The sequence below is a fragment of the Choloepus didactylus genome, chromosome 1 (assembly GCF_015220235.1).
Source record: "Choloepus didactylus isolate mChoDid1 chromosome 1, mChoDid1.pri, whole genome shotgun sequence".
NCBI lineage: Eukaryota > Metazoa > Chordata > Mammalia > Pilosa > Megalonychidae > Choloepus > Choloepus didactylus.
Window position 1 is genome coordinate 166414848 of NC_051307.1, and position 17473 is coordinate 166432320.

The 17473-nt window shown below is 40.2% G+C and overlaps 1 protein-coding gene across 1 annotated transcript in view; it reads right to left on the minus strand.

The window, feature by feature from the left end:
• Nucleotides 1-17473, minus strand: part of COL6A5 (collagen type VI alpha 5 chain) — a 94169-nt gene that overhangs the window by 36260 nt on the left and 40436 nt on the right. Inside the window, exons 20-31 of the mRNA XM_037845066.1 lie at nucleotides 17438-17473; nucleotides 16884-16946; nucleotides 15363-15425; nucleotides 14253-14315; nucleotides 12837-12899; nucleotides 11350-11400; nucleotides 11195-11230; nucleotides 8674-8736; nucleotides 7559-7621; nucleotides 5175-5210; nucleotides 5022-5058; nucleotides 1385-1396 (exon numbers count right to left, since the gene is read on the minus strand). Of these exons, the coding sequence (XP_037700994.1) occupies nucleotides 1385-1396; nucleotides 5022-5058; nucleotides 5175-5210; nucleotides 7559-7621; nucleotides 8674-8736; nucleotides 11195-11230; nucleotides 11350-11400; nucleotides 12837-12899; nucleotides 14253-14315; nucleotides 15363-15425; nucleotides 16884-16946; nucleotides 17438-17473 (586 nt within the window). The remainder of the gene's footprint in view (nucleotides 1-1384; nucleotides 1397-5021; nucleotides 5059-5174; nucleotides 5211-7558; nucleotides 7622-8673; nucleotides 8737-11194; nucleotides 11231-11349; nucleotides 11401-12836; nucleotides 12900-14252; nucleotides 14316-15362; nucleotides 15426-16883; nucleotides 16947-17437) is intronic.

Below are 17473 nucleotides of genomic sequence, written 5' to 3' on the forward strand. Positions count from 1 at the left end.
GATCTATGCAGAGATGAACCAAGTGCAGGGAAGCCTCAAGAAGCTTACATTTGCAGAGGATCATTATAGTATAGGGTAAAAAAGTGATTGTTACTCTGAATAAGGTTTCAGAGGACAAAGAGGCTGTTTCCCATTAGCCAGTATCCTGGGGATTCATGGAAGCCAGCCTGGAATGAAAGCCAGGGCAGCAGACACCCTTCCAGCAGGAGGGAGCAGCTGGGTCAAGGCACTGTCTACAGTTTCCAACTCAACACTAATACGCTTAAGATGACTAAACTTTAGGGATTTCTAGGGAATCTGCGTTCTGTATCATACCTAACTCTTCAGTGTTCTTGTTAAACTCTGAACACAGAAAGAGAAAAAAGAACTTAAAAAAAAGCAACCCCATCTACATAGGCTAAATTTCAAAGTATCCTCTAGTCCAACCACTGTTTTCAGTAATAGAAATTGGAGAGGAAATGTTGATTTGGAGACGTTTTTAAAATCTAGGAATTTTACTTGGAAGAAATTTAAAACTGGGAAAGCTAATAAAGAACAGTAAAATAAGAAAAATGAAGTATTGCTTATTTCTTAGCTCTTTTCTAAAAATTATGGGTGAAGTGGTGGAAAAAAATCTTTGAGATGAGCTATCATCTCAGGTTCTCCTGGATGGCAGGAACCTAAGCTATTGCTTTTGATTTTTTTCCTACGTCCAGTGCCCAGCAGGTACCAGATCCATTTAATTAAAAACTGTGTGATGTTTTATTGAGCACTTACCATGTGCAAGGCATTAAAGTGAATGACTCCAAATACTAGGACAGGCTCAAAGACCCAGAGGGTCTACTGCAACAGGCCTCAAGGAGACCAGGAGCTCTTGAAGTTGACATAACTGACTTCAGTAGCCATGCCATTGGAAGGATCTAAGGCACCATGCAACACTGACTACAGAATAGCCCCTGGAAGACTATCCAGGGGCAGAGTAAGATTTATAAGTGGTTGACACTCAGGTTTTTAAAGGTACGAATGTGGGTCAGAGAGAAGAAAGGAAAAGTAGTGCCTCCAAGAAGCCAGGGCCAACAGGGTCAGTAGCAAACAGAGAAACAGAATGTGGATGAGTCAGAGAGAACCCTGTTCATCGAATTTCCCAGGAACACAGAGCCCATGTTGTGACGAAATTGAGTTGTAAACTGTGACAGGATGTAGAAAGAACGATAATGTGGAGGGACAGGGGATCACGTTTTACAATCAGGCTGAAACACAAACAATAACATTAGCAGTTATAGTCAAAATCAAAAGATATCAGTGTTGCATAGAATGAAGTCCTTCCCATGGGAGTAAGGGTTTCTTTCAAACTGGTATTGTCAGAACACTAATTATTTCAGCAAGTAATAGTAAGAACACTCACCTTTCCAACAAGCTATAAAAAGGAAAGAGAGAGAAAAGTCAGCTACATTTTTTGGCACAGAGACTAAAAGTAATCCAAAAAACAAAATTTCTACATAACAATATTTTAACAATATTTGACTCAAATTGCAAATGAGGCTAGGTCCTAAATTACAGGAAGCCAATGTTAAAGGATTGAAAAACACATGCAGACAGTTTTCTTAAATTGTGAGCCACGACCAGCAGACTTTGGCAGAATTTTGGTGAAATATGAAATGCTGATCACTTGTCTTGGAAACAGAATGGATGAGCCTCTATTAAATGGCAAGATAGCTGAAATTCAATTTGTTTTGTCTCTCTGCCTATGGCCTTCTGAGAGTAATTCAGAAACGCAAGCCTAAAATATAGGGTCTTATTTTCTTCCCTGAAGAACACCTTGGGAACCTCTATTTTCCTGCAGAACTACGGGGATTTCCAAATGAACTTTATCTCTGCTACAAATACAGAACCTCTGAGTGAATTTCCATATCCACGCAGAAAGGAGGGAGAAACCCAAGGGCTCCTCCTGAGCCAAACAGCATCTGGTTTCTCTAAGCGATTTATCCTGTAAGCCTGAGACAAATCAGAGGAAATGTTGATAAATCTTTAAGAAAGCACAGGCCTGACAATTTCCATGTTCATTTTACTCAATCACTGGGAAGCAAATGAGTCACTACAGCATAATAAAACATTTTATTAACACTGGCAACAAACTGGCCTTTCATCCACTTGTCCCACAGCACATGCTCCACTCACATCAACCTTATAACCACCTTTTGATTATGTGAATCCTGCCACTTAATCTTAGCCACCAAGATGCTAACTGCCAGCAGACCCACACATAATCCACAGCCTAATCTATCTCAAGGCCTAACCAAGCTCCTTTTATTCTGGTTGAGAACTTCACTTGTTAACCTCAAACCCAGTTATGAGATTAGAAGCCCAGGATCTGGAAGTAGGCACATCTGGGTTTGAGTCTGGGAAAGCTGGGGTGACTTTGGGTAAATTACTTGACCTCCTTTAGTGTGTTTCTTGTTTTAGTTATTTTTTCTAAAAATACTCTTCACTTATATCTGTCTCTAGCCTATTGGGCCATCATGTTTGATTCTCACACTTTCTCTCACCATTCCCCCCCAGCCTCCTAGAGCTTTAATTTATTCTCAGGGAGCATCCCAGCTATCAGCTCAGGACCCAGGCTCTTATCCCCATGTGGCAGGGAGCTGCTGCAGAGCCAAAGAGCAAATGATGTTTGGCCTGGAGTCCCATCTTGCTGGGCCTTGGTGACCTCACCTATAAAGTGAGGCCATTTGAATTAGCTCTAAAGGCCTAGCACCCTTTATCTTAGTCCTGTGGTCTGGAGTTCCATGCTCTCCCCCTCAGCACCATGTCCAGTTATAGAACTCCCCCTTCTCCAATTTCCTGGCATACTCTTTGATTCAGTATTGCAAAACACCTTCTTTCAAATCTCAAAGCCTCCAAGGGCCAGTCTTCACCTCCCCAGCCCCTTCTGTCCACCTTTGGTCTTCCTTGGGGAGCCTCTATTTGGCTGAATGTGATCTTTTGGAAATAGGGTCTTTGCAGAAGTAATTAGTTAAGATGAGGTCCTACTTGATTAAGGTGGAACCTAAATCCAATGGCTGGTGTTCTTATATGGTCATGTGGAGACAAAGAGAGACACTCGGAGAAGGCCATGTGACGACAGAGATGGACTTATGCTGCCACAAGCCAAGGACTGCAAGGGCCGCCAGCAACCGCCAGAAACCAGGAGAGAGTCATGACACTAATTTTCCTTCAGAGCTTCCTGAAGGAAACAACTCCAAAAGTGTGAGAGAATAAATCGCTGTTGTGTGAAGCTACCCAGTCTGTGATGATTTGTTACAGAAGCTCTAGGAGATGAAAACAGAAGACACCACTTGATTTTACTGAGAAGACTGGCAGCATCTTGAGGAATTCAGGTCCCTACACTAAACCCTCCCCCACTTTGTCCTCTCGCTGTGGTCCTAGACCCTGGTTCTCACCTCCTCCTTCCTACTTCTTGAGCAATGCCTTTCACACGTATTCCCCCTTTGAGGCTTCTCGCAATTGGCGTCTTCTTGCTTCCTTTCAAACTGTCCATGTTTCCACTTTGGGCGGGAATTCCCATCTCTGAAATGCCGTTTTTCTGCACCTTGGTCCCATTCTTTTCACCAAGATGCTTTCTGGGGTACATCCCTTGAGCTTCTGTTTCTAACTCTCTAGTTCCACATCCTTGGGAACCTCATCCTTTCAGGACGTTTTAAGGACCACTAGCATTTGAGTGACTTTGACATCTGAGTCTCCTTCTCTGACCCTGCACCATTACTAGAGCCTCATTTCATCAGCTGCCTGCATATCGTTTCAATTTAGGGCTGACCCAAAGTCCCCTACCTCTAAAATGTTGAAATTCATCTTTTCCTACCATATAACTTCCCTTCACAATTCCTCCGCTCCCTTCTCAACCCATGGTGATAAGCCTGTCTGCCTCTAGCTTTACAGTTCTTTAAGATTTTTTTTTTTTTGGGGGGGGGTCCTTTCCTTGCCACACACTTACAATTATTACATTTCTATCCATTCTTCTTCAGTTAAGTCTCTCAGATTTTCCTATTTTATGTTTGTCTGAATGTGAATGTACATACATAAACTATAATGGAAACATAAGTAAGACAAATCACCTAAAATTCCACCACCCTAATACAACAAATTTTTATATTTTTCTACTTTTGCTTCCAACACTTGTTTCTATGTATATATATATGTATATATACATATATACACTTATTTACATGTGATCATAATGAGAATTCAACTTGATTTTTTGTTTTGTAATGCCAATTTTTTTCCACATTCTGATTGAGTCTTCATAAAAACTATAGCTGCTCAATATTTCAAATAAATGATGCCCTATAACTTAATTATTCTATAATTGTAAATCATCTAAATGTATAATCATTTTTTCTAATGAATAATACTTCAACAAACATGCTTATATATAATTTTTCCCTTCTTTTGCATTTCTTCCTTAGGATAAATTTTCAGAAATGAGATCACTGGTCCTTTTCTATATCACCTTCTTCATAAGCAAAGACAACCTATTTGTTAACAATTGCTTTATTCCTTTGCTGAAACCATTTTCTTGCTGCTCTCCAACACTTTCTATAACCAGACTCAATTACCTCTCTCCAAAATGTTTTCCTTAACTAAACTAACTAACTAACTAACTAACACACAGACTAAACTTCCATGTTTATCCCTTTAACATCACATCCTCTCAGACCTTTGCACATAATTGTTAAGTTAGTGTGAGCTAACTCACACTCCTGTTGGTTAGTCTTAAATTGTTTTACACATGCATGTTTTCTCTCCTTGATGAAATACGCCTCTTGAGCTGAGCACTTGTTTTTATCTATATTCCATTTTCTCCTACCTTTTGATGTGAGATGTTCCTACAGTAGGCACTCAGGGCAAGCCTTTTGCAGAGGACCCATGGCTTCTCCACCACTCAGTGGAGCCTACTGATTTTGCACACCCACAGTGAGTTCTATCCTAAATACTCTCACCAGTCACTGATGCTCTTGTTCCAAGACATGCAGATAGATACTCACGACTATGCTCCCGTATGAACTGGATCAGATCACATTGCTGTAGGTGAGAGAGAGAGAGAGAGAGGAGAAACATGAGCACAGAGACCTTCAAATGGCCGTGTTTATTTCCCAGTGGATGGTTGGGTTTGCTATCGTGAATAAAGAAATACATACAGAATATACAGGTTGTCCCTCCATGCCTTTAACACCCTAGGAAAACAAAACAGAGAAAGTTATTGGTACGTGAACCAGAGTCTTCAGCGGCAAAACTGAAGAAAACCAAAACCTTAACTCATAAAAACACAGCTGAGAGAGAGCAGTTAAAATATTCCTGGACCTAGTTGATATAACGCACTTTTCCCATTCACATCGATTATAATTTAGTTTCACTGTTAGATCAATTAAGCTAATGTCTACCCAGAGTGAACTGAATTATTTTTATAGGACAAAGGGCCTGAGACAAAGAAGACACACCCCAGAATTCCAAAGAGATATTTGTACTAAATATGCAATACTCAGAAGACATTTTTCATAAGAAAGCTTGTAGTCTTAAAATTGTAACCAACATACTTTCCAAAGAGCAGTGCTAAAGAGAGGAATTTATTAAGAATTCAGAGATACAGTTAATTACAAATCAAGGAGCTTTAAATGCTTGAGAAAAGATATATCCCCTACATATGTGAAAGATCCAAAGACAATTATGTAGCAAAATGGATACGACACAAAACAAGAGAATATACATTAAACTCATAAATGCCAAGAGGTTATGGAGCAAAGGAATACAGATAATTGGGTGAGAAAAATTAAGGAAGCCTTCATGAAAGAAGTCAGTCCTTTTTTCTGGGTAGCTTGAGCTTTCCTCTTTTTCCCTTCTTACTTCCTTTCATCAGGATCAGGTTTCTTCTAGGAAGTGGTTTTTTAACATGTTTGTATACCTGGATCCCTCGGGAAACCGATGAAAACTAGGATGCTTTCTTCAGAAAAATGCTAATACATACTCACACTCAGACATGTTTTGATGTATGATTTCATTGACACCCCACCCTCAGAAGCCCAACTATGGATGTCAGACAAAGGGGTCATCTATCTGCCCATTCATCCATCAGTCTATCCATCCATCATCCATCCATCCATCCATCCAGTAAACATTAAACATCAGCTGAATGATGGGAAGGGCTATAAAATGGTCATATAGGAGTACTTGTGTGCTTTTGATGTTAGCCAGAACTGTTATGCCTCCATGAATCTATCCATTGTGGGGATCTTTTCTTTTTCCCAAATGGGAAATTACACATAAGATGCAGAGTCTTATCCTTCCTTTTACAAGTTATGACAGAAAACAGAAAAGACTGCAAAGTCATTAAAGCAGAGAGAAGAACAGTTTCTGGTTTATAAACAGAGTAGGCAGCTCACATGTTTTTCAGAGGATCCACCCTCAGAGGAGTATGTTCTGAAAGACTGAGTTTAAGAATAAATTTGAGTGTGTTCTTAAGCAGAGGCTGAGGACAAAGGGCCTGAGACAAAGAAGACACATCCCAGCCCAGATCAGCAGGGGCCAAGCACAAGACCAGGAAGATGTAGGGCCCCCAAATGGGAGCTCCAGAACCTGGAACAGAAACAAATCCAGACTGGACTAGAAGGACCCAAAGACTAGATTATCACCCACAAGACTAAGAATAGTCCCAAGCTCTTTAATGAGAAAGAAGGAAAAGATTGTATCAGAGTATTCTTTACAGTTAGTTGATTCTCATTCTACTGTGGATTCACTAGGCCATAAAACCATCCATGCTTTTGATTTTCTTTATGAAATCACAAATGAAAGAACCTGTCCAGGTAGTCAGGAGACATCCACAATGCAGAAAACAAGATAAGCTAGCTCTCCACTCCTTACACACTGCTGCCTGGGCCTCCTACACAAAACTCCAGTGCTGGCAACATTTAGTTCTTACCTTGTTAAAGGAGATGGGCATGCAATTAAATCAATACAACAACATGAAAGGCACTAAAATAGAGAGATGGATATTTTGTCAGTGGGAGGTGTGCCTGACTCTGCCTGGAAATGGTTCCAGAAGAGGTGACATTTCTCTTGTAATGGATGGAATCATAGTGGAAATCATGGTTATATTTCCAAATCTCTCTGAGGCCAGGAAGGCAATAGTAGTGGCCTGCTGTTGGGGGAACCCCATCAACTTCTCTAGCATGATGGGACTTTGCTTGAACACCGTTGTGAAGCTTTTACAATCCTGTCCTTATTTTTAAAACTTCTGTAATAAATAACAGTAATAGTTAATATCTACATTGCACTTTATAGTTTACAAAGAGTGTTCACATTCGATTCTCTGATCCTCATAGCTTCCTTTTGAGGTGGTTAGGATGGGATATATGATCCCCATTTTAGAGATAAGCCGAGAGACTCAGTGACTGTCCCTTGGGCACCCACCTGGTAGGAAGCAGAACCTGGACTTAAACACAGTGCTTCTGACTTTAAATTCTGTTTCCTTTCCACTGAACACCCTAGAAACCAATATATGCTGTTTATTTCTCATGGTCATACTTACTCTCTGTCCAGGAGGGCCTGGGAGTCCTCGAGATCCCTTTTCACCTTTGAAGCCCACAGTGAGCTGCAGATAGGAACATGTGTTTAGTTACCACATAGTCTATCCATGGGGACCACCTCAGTTTTAATGACACTTTAACATTTAAAAAATAAAAATGAAAAAGAAAGCAACTATTCATTGAAATCAAGTAAACTGCTTACTTGTAATATAAATTAGCCATTCTTAATTAGTGGTAAATATCCATTTCCCTCCTGCCCTTTTCATTTGGTGGCATATTTTGCTTTGCAACTGGCTGTGCATTTTAATCTAAATTAGTCATATACTGGGATTTCACCTAACTGGAAAAGCAAGTACACTAGGGCATAGAGACCTAATTAAAAACCTCCCAACTGCCAAAGATCAAAAAAGAAAAATGATTCCCCACCCATTTAGGAGGACATGGTGGGCTGGGTCATTTCCATACCTCAAGGTGATGGATATTAATGGTAATGAAATGTATCCAGCCAGATGGAAAGTATCTGTTAAATCACAACTCTTTCACACTGATAATAACCACCGATACTGCACTCAAACTTTAAAATGAAAGGCTGCCTGTCTCGCCATTTTATTTTTAAGTAAGCATAACATTCTTCTGTGCTCATTAGAAGATCTCAATAGCCTTCCTTAAAATGAATACCCCACATAACCTTGATTATTGATCGTGGAATCATCAGACAAACCTGAGAGACACGGGGAAGACAGCAGCTTCATTTCCACTCTCAGGGTTAATATTCTGGGCTTTAATATGTGCCTTAAAAAGATTGGAAGGTAGTCTCTATTGGAAGACTTGGAACAGCCAGTCATCAATTTGTAAATCTTTAAAATAGTTCAGATTCATGGAACCATAGACTTTTAGAACTGAAGGTGCCACTGAGTTCAACTCTTACGTGTCACTGAGTTCAACTCTCATGTTACAGAAATGGAGGTGCTGAAAAGGTGTGTTGAAGGTCACATAGCTAGCAGGTGACACTTCAGATGCCCTTGGGTTGGATCAATAATCCACATATGTTATGAGAACACAAAGCCAGAGTCTTCCAAAGAAACATTTATTTTTTCTGAAATTATAGGCCACTTACTGTTAATCCTCTAAAGCCTTTGGGTCCAGGCTCCCCAGGAATTCCAGGATCACCATCAACACCCTGAACATTCAGATATAAGAAATCAAGATGATAAAATATTTGCTAAGAAAGAATTAAAAAAAAAACAATTCTTTCTAAACCAAAAGTTAATTGATCTTATAACAATAATACTATATATTAATGAAGGCCAAGACAACATTAAATGTCATCTTCTTCCGTCATTTAGAACTAAGTTATTGATACACTTAGATATTCTCCAAACCATTTTTAATTTTCTAATAATACAAACATTTATGCATAAATATCAATGCAATGGCTATCCAGTTACCAAAAATACAAAAGGAAAATATGTGGAGTAATTACACCAAATACCAAAAATTGAGTTACTTCCTACATTAATAAATCATTTATGAAAAAGATGAAAGTAAAAAAAAATTACTCTCATTTTGGTGGGAAAACTAATTTTAGTAGTTATTTATCAATATATTAAGTTTGTCTTTTTCAGTAAATTGAAAACTGCTTATTTACTCCCTTTATCAGTAAACTAGAAAATTGATCTTCTAGAATGAAACCTCTTATCATGAGAGTTATTTATATAGTCTTCTTGCCACTTCTCTATCCAAAGTAAGAAACTTTCTTTTGATAATTCCTCAATTTAAAAAACTGCTTCAAAAAGGAATTTAAAAATTGGCTATTTTCATACAGTTTATTTTCATTTGATTAATCAGGCACCCTATTATTTTTAACCATATTTTATATTTTAATTTGAGCACCAACTATGTGGAAGACATTATTCTAGACACTTTTTTTTTTTAAAAAGGAAATCTTATACAGAATCCCAACATGCAAACCAGATATAAATGAGCTACTCTGGATGAAATGGCAGGTATGGCTAGTTCCAGAGCATGGAAATGGATTTCAATCTGACAGCCAGCAAGGAATTCTGGACGACATTTAAGCAGGAAAGTAACACAATTGTGACTGATCTTTGGGAAAACACATCAAGGGATTTTTAAGCATTGGGATTAACTCAAACAGGAAAAGATGGAAATAGGAGATAAATGAGAAAAATATTGTAATATTTCAAGTGAGAGGAAGTGAAGGCCACAACAATGAGTTTCAGAGAACAACAGATAGCTGAAGTCAATAGTACTGAAAGAGATCACCAAGGCAGGGAGATCAAGGAGAGGACAAAGGACTGAACTTGAGAGGAAACCTGGATGCAGGGAAAAAACATGAAGACCCAGTATGGTGAGAGAGAGAGAGAGAGAGAGAGAGAGAGAGAGAGAGAGAGGGAGAGAGATGCCATGTAAGTAGACTAAGGGAGGAGACAGTTTAATAAAAGGCACTAAGTATGGTGGACGCTTCATGGAGATTGAAGATTGAGGACGCTGAAGTTTCAAAGAAAGTGTTTTGTCCTCATCTGGAGAATAGTCTATACACAGCTAACTCAGAGGAATTTAGGGGATTGTGATGGGGAACAGGAAAGTTTTCCCTAAGGAAGGAATGTAAGACGGGACCAAAAAATGTTGACCAGGTGGATAATTCAGGTGGTGGGAGAGACCTTCTTCATCATACTTTGGAGAGAAGAAAGAACATACGAAGTTGTGGAATGGAGTGTGGGTGGGCAAAGTTCATGCCAGGAGGCTTCCTTCTTTCCCAACAACACAATTACATTATGTCTTCCACAAGTAAAGTTTGGGGAACAAGTTTGTCAAGAATGCCTCAAATATAGCTTACTGATTTAGAACATTATTCAAGGAGTTGGGAAAGAGAAGAGAAAACGCACAGTATGTCATTTTAAAAAAAAATCACTGAAGTATTTGTACCCCCAGTTGAATCAGTCCTACTTCGAACTGGAAGTAGGAGGTGTAGTGAAAGACACAAAGGAGTCCAGTTTCTTACACCATGCATTAAAAAGTGACTTTGGATCTCTGAACCCCTGGAAGATGTTGACTCCTTCACAAGCGGGCTATTTCAGCAACAGTATTCTTTAGAAAAGGCAACTATCTTAGCCTTTAATGGTAGAACCAGAAGCATCATCTATATAGAGAGAAGACATCTTGCTAGATGATTTACTCTTTGAGGGCATGAATTATGCCTTACTGCTCTTTGAATCTCCAGGCCTTGGTCATAGTAATCATACAAAATATTTGTTAAATAAATGGATAAATGAATTAATATAATACGTACTACCCTCATGTTGTTGCCCTTCTATTTCTGGCCATCATGGAATAAAAGAGACTGGATTTATCCTCCTACTTAATACAACCAAACAATTAACAAAATAAATGAAACAACAGTTTTCAAGACACTGGACACCAGGCTAGGTAAGACAGGACAGTCTTTTCCAGTTTAGAGATTCATAGGAGTTAAGTGTGGTCCTTTCCTCTTGAAGCCCAGGGAAAAAAACTGCCCTGATTTTTTCTCTTTCATTCAGGCTTACAGGATTTTCTCAGTTCTCAAATAGAAAGTTAAAATCATGGACATTTCAAAAAGAAGGCCATGTGCACAATACCTTCTGCCCCATATCTCCAGGAAATCCTCTTGCACCCTATAATTTGCAGCAGAGAAGATAAATAAGTCAACCCATTGCTTCCACAGTATAACATTTCTTCTTGTATTATTAGGTTTGATTCATCAATTTAAAAAAATCATTGTTTTCATATTTACCTTTACTCCTTTTTGCCCCATCTGACCATAGCCTGGGAAGCCATCATCTCCCTGTGAACACAGGAGTTCATTTCAACTTCTCAAAATTGAGAATTGATTGTAATCTATACTGGAGAGACTGTGGTGTCAGGAGAGAAGCACTGGGGACTTCCTGGTGGAAGAGCTTTGATCCGCGACCTTGAACCCTGGGAATATGCCTGTGGCGGAGTTTTCCTCACTTCCTGGTATGTCCCCTGGGACCTCCTTGGCCAGCTTCTCTCTGACCATTGTGGGAGGCAGAGCGACAGTGTTCAGAACTTGTGGAGTCAGTGGCAGCATTACCTGCCTAGAAAATTAGGGGCTGGTCCAAAAGAAGAATTAAAAATGGCCAACAGATGTATTAAAAAATGTTCATCCTCACTGATAAGCAAAGAAATGTAATGTGAAACCATAATGAGATATTGATTTTTTTACGTCAATACCTGTTGTTGGTGTGGATGCCCTGAAGTAAGCCATCTCTCTTGCACAACACGTGTGTGTGTGTGTGTGTGTGCTGGTTCAAATTTTCCTAAGGGCACTTCACAATAGGGGTCAAAAGTCTTAATTAAATATGTACATAGTTTTTGATCAAGCTGTGATATTCGTAAAAATCCTATGTAGAAATTAATTATGGTTTTGTTCAAAGACTTAATGAGGCACAAGAATGTCCACTGCCTTGCTATGCATGACTAAATATCCAATAAAAGATATGGGTCAAATAAACTAAGTTACATTTTTTCAGTAGAATATTTTGAAGCTATTAAAAGGAATGTTGAGGGAAAAAATTTAATGACATGGAAATATGCTCATGATGAATTATTGTTAAGAGGGAAAATCAACTACAAAGAGTATACTGGTATCACTAAATGTTAATGACAGATATCACAAATGGTAGGACTATAGGTAGTTCTTACTCCTTTCCCTTTTTGTGTTTGGTAAGTTTTCTATAATATCTATGAGCACTTTTTGTAATAAAAACATTATTTTTTAAAAGGAATAAAGAAATTGTTCCTCTATTGGCTCCTCTGTTGGCTGATATCTTGGGACAGCCACAGTCACTGGAACAGAGTGCAAGATTGAAGAAGCACTGCCCTGTTTCTTGGCCCTAATCTCCTACTTCTTGTTGCCACTGTGGGGTCCTGCAAAATGGGGAGAGAAATGGGCTGTGCTGTTTTTCAACCAGCCTGTGGCTATACGGCCACACTGGGTGTTAAAATATTGAAATGCTCCAGGTCATCCATTATCCTCTCTGCATTCTCCTCCCCCTTCCTGGCCTCCCTCACTTGAACAGACAGCCCTGCTATAGGAAGAGAGCTGTGGGGGGTAGGAGAAATGCCCCCACATATTCCCAGATGCTGAAATGCCTTTGATGCCCCAGATGCTAAAGCTGATGTTGTCAGTTCCTGTTTCTTGACCTCAGAACTGAGCACTTGGAGCTGAGAGAGGCTTAGGGTCCCAAAACCTCATACCTGTTTTCCTCGGTGTCCAGCTTGTCCCACTGGCCCCGGGTCTCCAAGAATTCCAGGTTCTCCCTAATAAGCGAGACCAGAGGAGCTTCAGATGAGTGAAATCAAGACCCAGCTCCCACTGTAGGAAATTCTGTCCACCAGGTGGGGAGACTGCAGGTTCACAGTGAGGATGCAAGGCTCAGTGAGGGAGAGAGGGAAATGATCTTCCCTAAGGCAAGCAGAAAACATCATCTCTAGCACAGGGCGGGGTTGGATTCAAATACTGCCTCCTGGTGTTACAAAAGGACTGAAGGAGAAGGCAAAGCATGGAAAATTTACTCCGGAAAAAGCTGACTCATCTGCCCATTTAATAATTATTTATTGTCCAGGAAAATGAACAGTGTAGAGCATGATAGCCAGGGTCCTGTCACAAAGCATAGGCTGGGAAGAGAGACAGTTAGACAGGGAATTATAATATTGAGTTATACAGGACAGGATGCTGTGGGAGCAAAGAAAAGAGGAATCTAAATTACATTCAGTGGGCCAGGGAGGCTGCCTAAACGAAAGGAGCAGGGAAATCCAGGCCTGAGGTGCATTGTGTGAGTAGGGGCGAGAGTGAGCCAGGTGGAGGAAAGGCATTGAAGGAAAGCCAGGGCAGGCACACTCCAGGAACTGAGAGATACCCTCTGTGTCCAGCCTCTGGCCTACAGGGCATGGAGGGCAGGAGGGAGAAGAGCTGTGAAACCCTAGAATTAAACAGGGCCAAATCACGAACAGCCTTGTAAGCTACTTTACAGTTGGGAGTTTTTCCTGAGGGCAATGGAGAAAGCCACACTGACTACACGATATGTGACTCACTGTAAAATGAAAACAAGTCCCTGTTGTTAAAAAACTATTAAGAATTTCAAGAAGGTGACAGTCTGGCATTAAACCTTCAAAGCTCAGGGCCCTGGGTGACTGCGCAGGTCACAGTCCACGAAGCTGACCCAGGGGGAGGGAGCACTGAAAGCTTTTAAACAGGGAAGCGAGATCCTGAATAGGCCAGTGGTTTGCTCTCTGACAATCTCCAAAGGAGCGGGCAGGTCAAGTTAGAGAACTCCAAGCACAAACAGAAGATTCAGGTTCTGCCCACCTGCCTTTTTCTACCAATTACATTCATACATTCAGAAAATCAGGGAGTTGAGATTTTAAGAGTTGTTTCCTGATGGGTGAGATTATCTTGTCTCTTCTAGTGTAATGGGGGAAGTTTCATGGAGGAAGTAGGCAGTTGGAAATTCTTTGCTCAGGGAAGGAAGAGAACATAACAGTAGTCTCAGGGAGCTGGTGGCCTATTGATAGGGCCTGGATCTAATCATGTGAGAAATTAACATGTAAATCAGGAAGAGAATGGAGATATTTTGCTCTCAGAATTTTAAATAGTTAAGAAATAACACTTACTTTTTTCCCTATAAGTCCAGGTCTTCCAAGGCTCCCCTTAAGTCCCTGTAGCCCAGGAGAACCCTGAAAGAAAATGAGATATACAAATAAATGTTGACACTGCAGTGATTCTTAGAAAATCCATTAGAAACATTTGACTTTTCATGTCAGTTCCAACAACTCCTCGATGCCTCCTTGACAAGAGACCCAGCCACCAGGGGAGAGAGACAGCTGGGCTAGAAACCAGCTGACTCAGGTTGCAGTCCTGTTAGAGGATCACAAGCTTCCATCTGCAGGAACATCACTAGTTCTAGTCTGTATGGTGCCTTTGTGAGCAGTAGAAAAGGTGCCCTTTACTCAACACACTTCATTTCCAACTATGGGAAGTTTGTCATAATGTACTGATTTTGTTAGAACTAGACATTTTGCTGCCACTTGCTCCTTTGTGCGCTCCACCACGTACATATACATAATGGTATGCAGACTTTGTGTCTGTTTCCCAATCTAAAAATAGGCAAAAGCGTCTTTCACAAACATGCTAGGAGGATAGATAACTGAGCAAATACAGTATCTCTTGCCTTCTGAAGTCTCGTTACCCAGGCTGAGGAACTGAATCGTTTCAGAACAACTTTCACATGAATTCCTCACCATCCAAATTCTGATTATTCACAGTCAGAAATTTAGGAATCAAGTTGGTTCAGATGGGGAGTTCAAGAGCTGGACACAGGAATCAAATTTGGAAAATGTGGGAACTTTGTAGAGTTGATTTTAAATATCTACCATTAGTGGAGATATAAGTGGCAGAGATAATTTTTAAGAGTTAGAAAATCCAGAATAATGTATCAGGTTTTGGAAGAAATGGTTATGATTCAGCAATATCTGTACTCCTCCAAATGTTTTCTTTAGACTAACCTAAACCCACATGAGTAAAACCCACATGAGTAAAACCCACATGAAGGAGAAAGGAGAATGATTAAGCTATAAACCAGGAATCTGAGCTGTGCTAAAAACTTGTCCCCTGTTAATCCAAAAATGAAAAAATCCATATGTGGATAATGCAAAATAAACTATATATGAAGTGAAAGGAAAATTAAGGTTCAGAGTCTTTATCACCGTGTCTGAGTCACTCACCTGAGGTCCTTTATGGCCTGGGCTTCCCTTTTCTCCTCTTTGGCCAGGATTTCCATTTAATCCCTTTTGTGTTGATAAAAGGAATAAAAATACAATGACTGGTGTTAATGAAAAACTTATTTTCTTGATCTGTGTTTTTGAAATACCCCCACAGAAAAGGATGATCCAACCACTCATGCAGCCTCTTGCTTAACTGTTAAAAGGTGGAAAATTGAACTTTGAGATGAAGCCTTTTTTAGGAAGGGAATTAGAGGCAGAACCAGACTCAGTGGTACAGATCATTTTAAGGAATGCCCTGCCTGGGTATAAGACCTTCATCCCTCTCTTTCAGAGACAAATGAAAAAGAAAGACCAAAGGGAAACATAAAACTCATTTGGATGAGGAAGTAAAATATAAACAAAGGAGGTCAGGTGGAGTCCTTAATGGGCAGGTTACCTTGATCAAAGGGCTGATGAAGAAGTAAAATAGCTGTTTCAAGTTAGGACAAAAGGACATTTTAGCAGCAGACCCCTATCAAAGGAATCAAAGTATATATTTTCTGCCATATTTGCCATCACATCCATGGTTCTCTCACATAGAAGGGAAAACAAGGCGTGCTAGTAATGTTTGCTCTATCAAAGCACCTGGTGTGAAATGGCCCCTGGATGCCCAGTGCAAATGGCGGCCGGAACCCTGGTCTAGTCTTGATTCACTGCCAGAGTATCAGAGGGACCTGACACTCCCCTGAAAGCCCAGGAATGGATCTAGGCTGTAGGATCTGCCAGCTGGTGGCTTGGTTCAGGGATCCCAGAACTGCTTAAGAGAATCCCAAATCCCTGTGCAGTACAAATCACATGGAAGTTCCTACAAGAAACAACTCCTGGGAAGGTCTTAGAACAGTCACATCTACGCAGACCCTTCCACAGTGGGCTTCACAAGGTGACTAAGTACTCATGTGTTACAAAGTCATTATCTCGGGATGACCCTGGAATCTTTCTGGCATGGAACAGAGCAAGATGGAGAGGCCCTGCCCTCTGATGCCCATATTGCTAATGATATGACCATGACAAAATGCAGATGGCTCACAAAAAGCCCTTTCAGTGGTACTCCAGCAACACTACCACCCCCGAGTTAGCTTCAGTGAGTCAGATAACGGTTTCCGACTCCTAACTCTCCTCCATGAGAATCTGTGCTCAGGATCTCAGTTAAGGAAAATGAATTTGTTGCTCTTGATATTAATTACTAATATAATATTAAAGTATTATTATTTCATTATTACTAACATGCAAACACAATACCAGGTGATCACAAGAGCATATCTTTCCAAAAGGCTTATCAGTGAGCTCCAAATAAGGGAGTAGGTATGATGGAGCAAAATCACCTACCTACAATGGGAAATGCAAAATTTCATAGATAAGTACCGTGGAGGAGAGGGAAAGGCAGATAAAAATTTCTCTTATTTTTATACAGAACTACCTTCCTTCTTCCCATCAGAATAACTCAGCATTATTTCTCAATATTTATCAAATATTCCAACACACCTGTGCTCCTTGTAATCCTTCAATTCCTGGTACACCTTCAGGTCCTGCATTGCCTGCTTCCCCCTGATGGATGAGACGATTCAGTGTTAGGATTTTCTCCATATAATTTACATAGATTTTCCCTACATAGAGTCTAGATACTATTTTGTCTTAACTCATGGTTCTTAGGCTCAAAGTTACCCTATACTTTAATTAGGATTTTACTCTCCTCTGCTACCTAAGGAATGAACACACCTAATAACGAATTTTACTCTCTTGCAGCCAATTCCAAATGCACATGAAAAGCAGTTAAACGCAGAACATTTAGAATTATACAGGTGCTTCTTGTTTGCGAGGTATCTGTGAAAGAGCTTTGCCTGTAGATCAAACTTGTCCTGGCTCTGGCAGCTGAATTGAGGAAAAGCTGTGTCCCCCACCAGTTGAAGGGGATCATATCCAGTGCCTGGCACTTCCTACAACATCCTTTTCAAATGCTCATTCATTACCACCACCATTTGCAGGTGAGAAATCTTCTTCCCATCTACCACAGAAGACAGGGAGTAAAGGATACTTACCGGGACACCTTGGGGCCCCCTTCGGCCTTCTCTTCC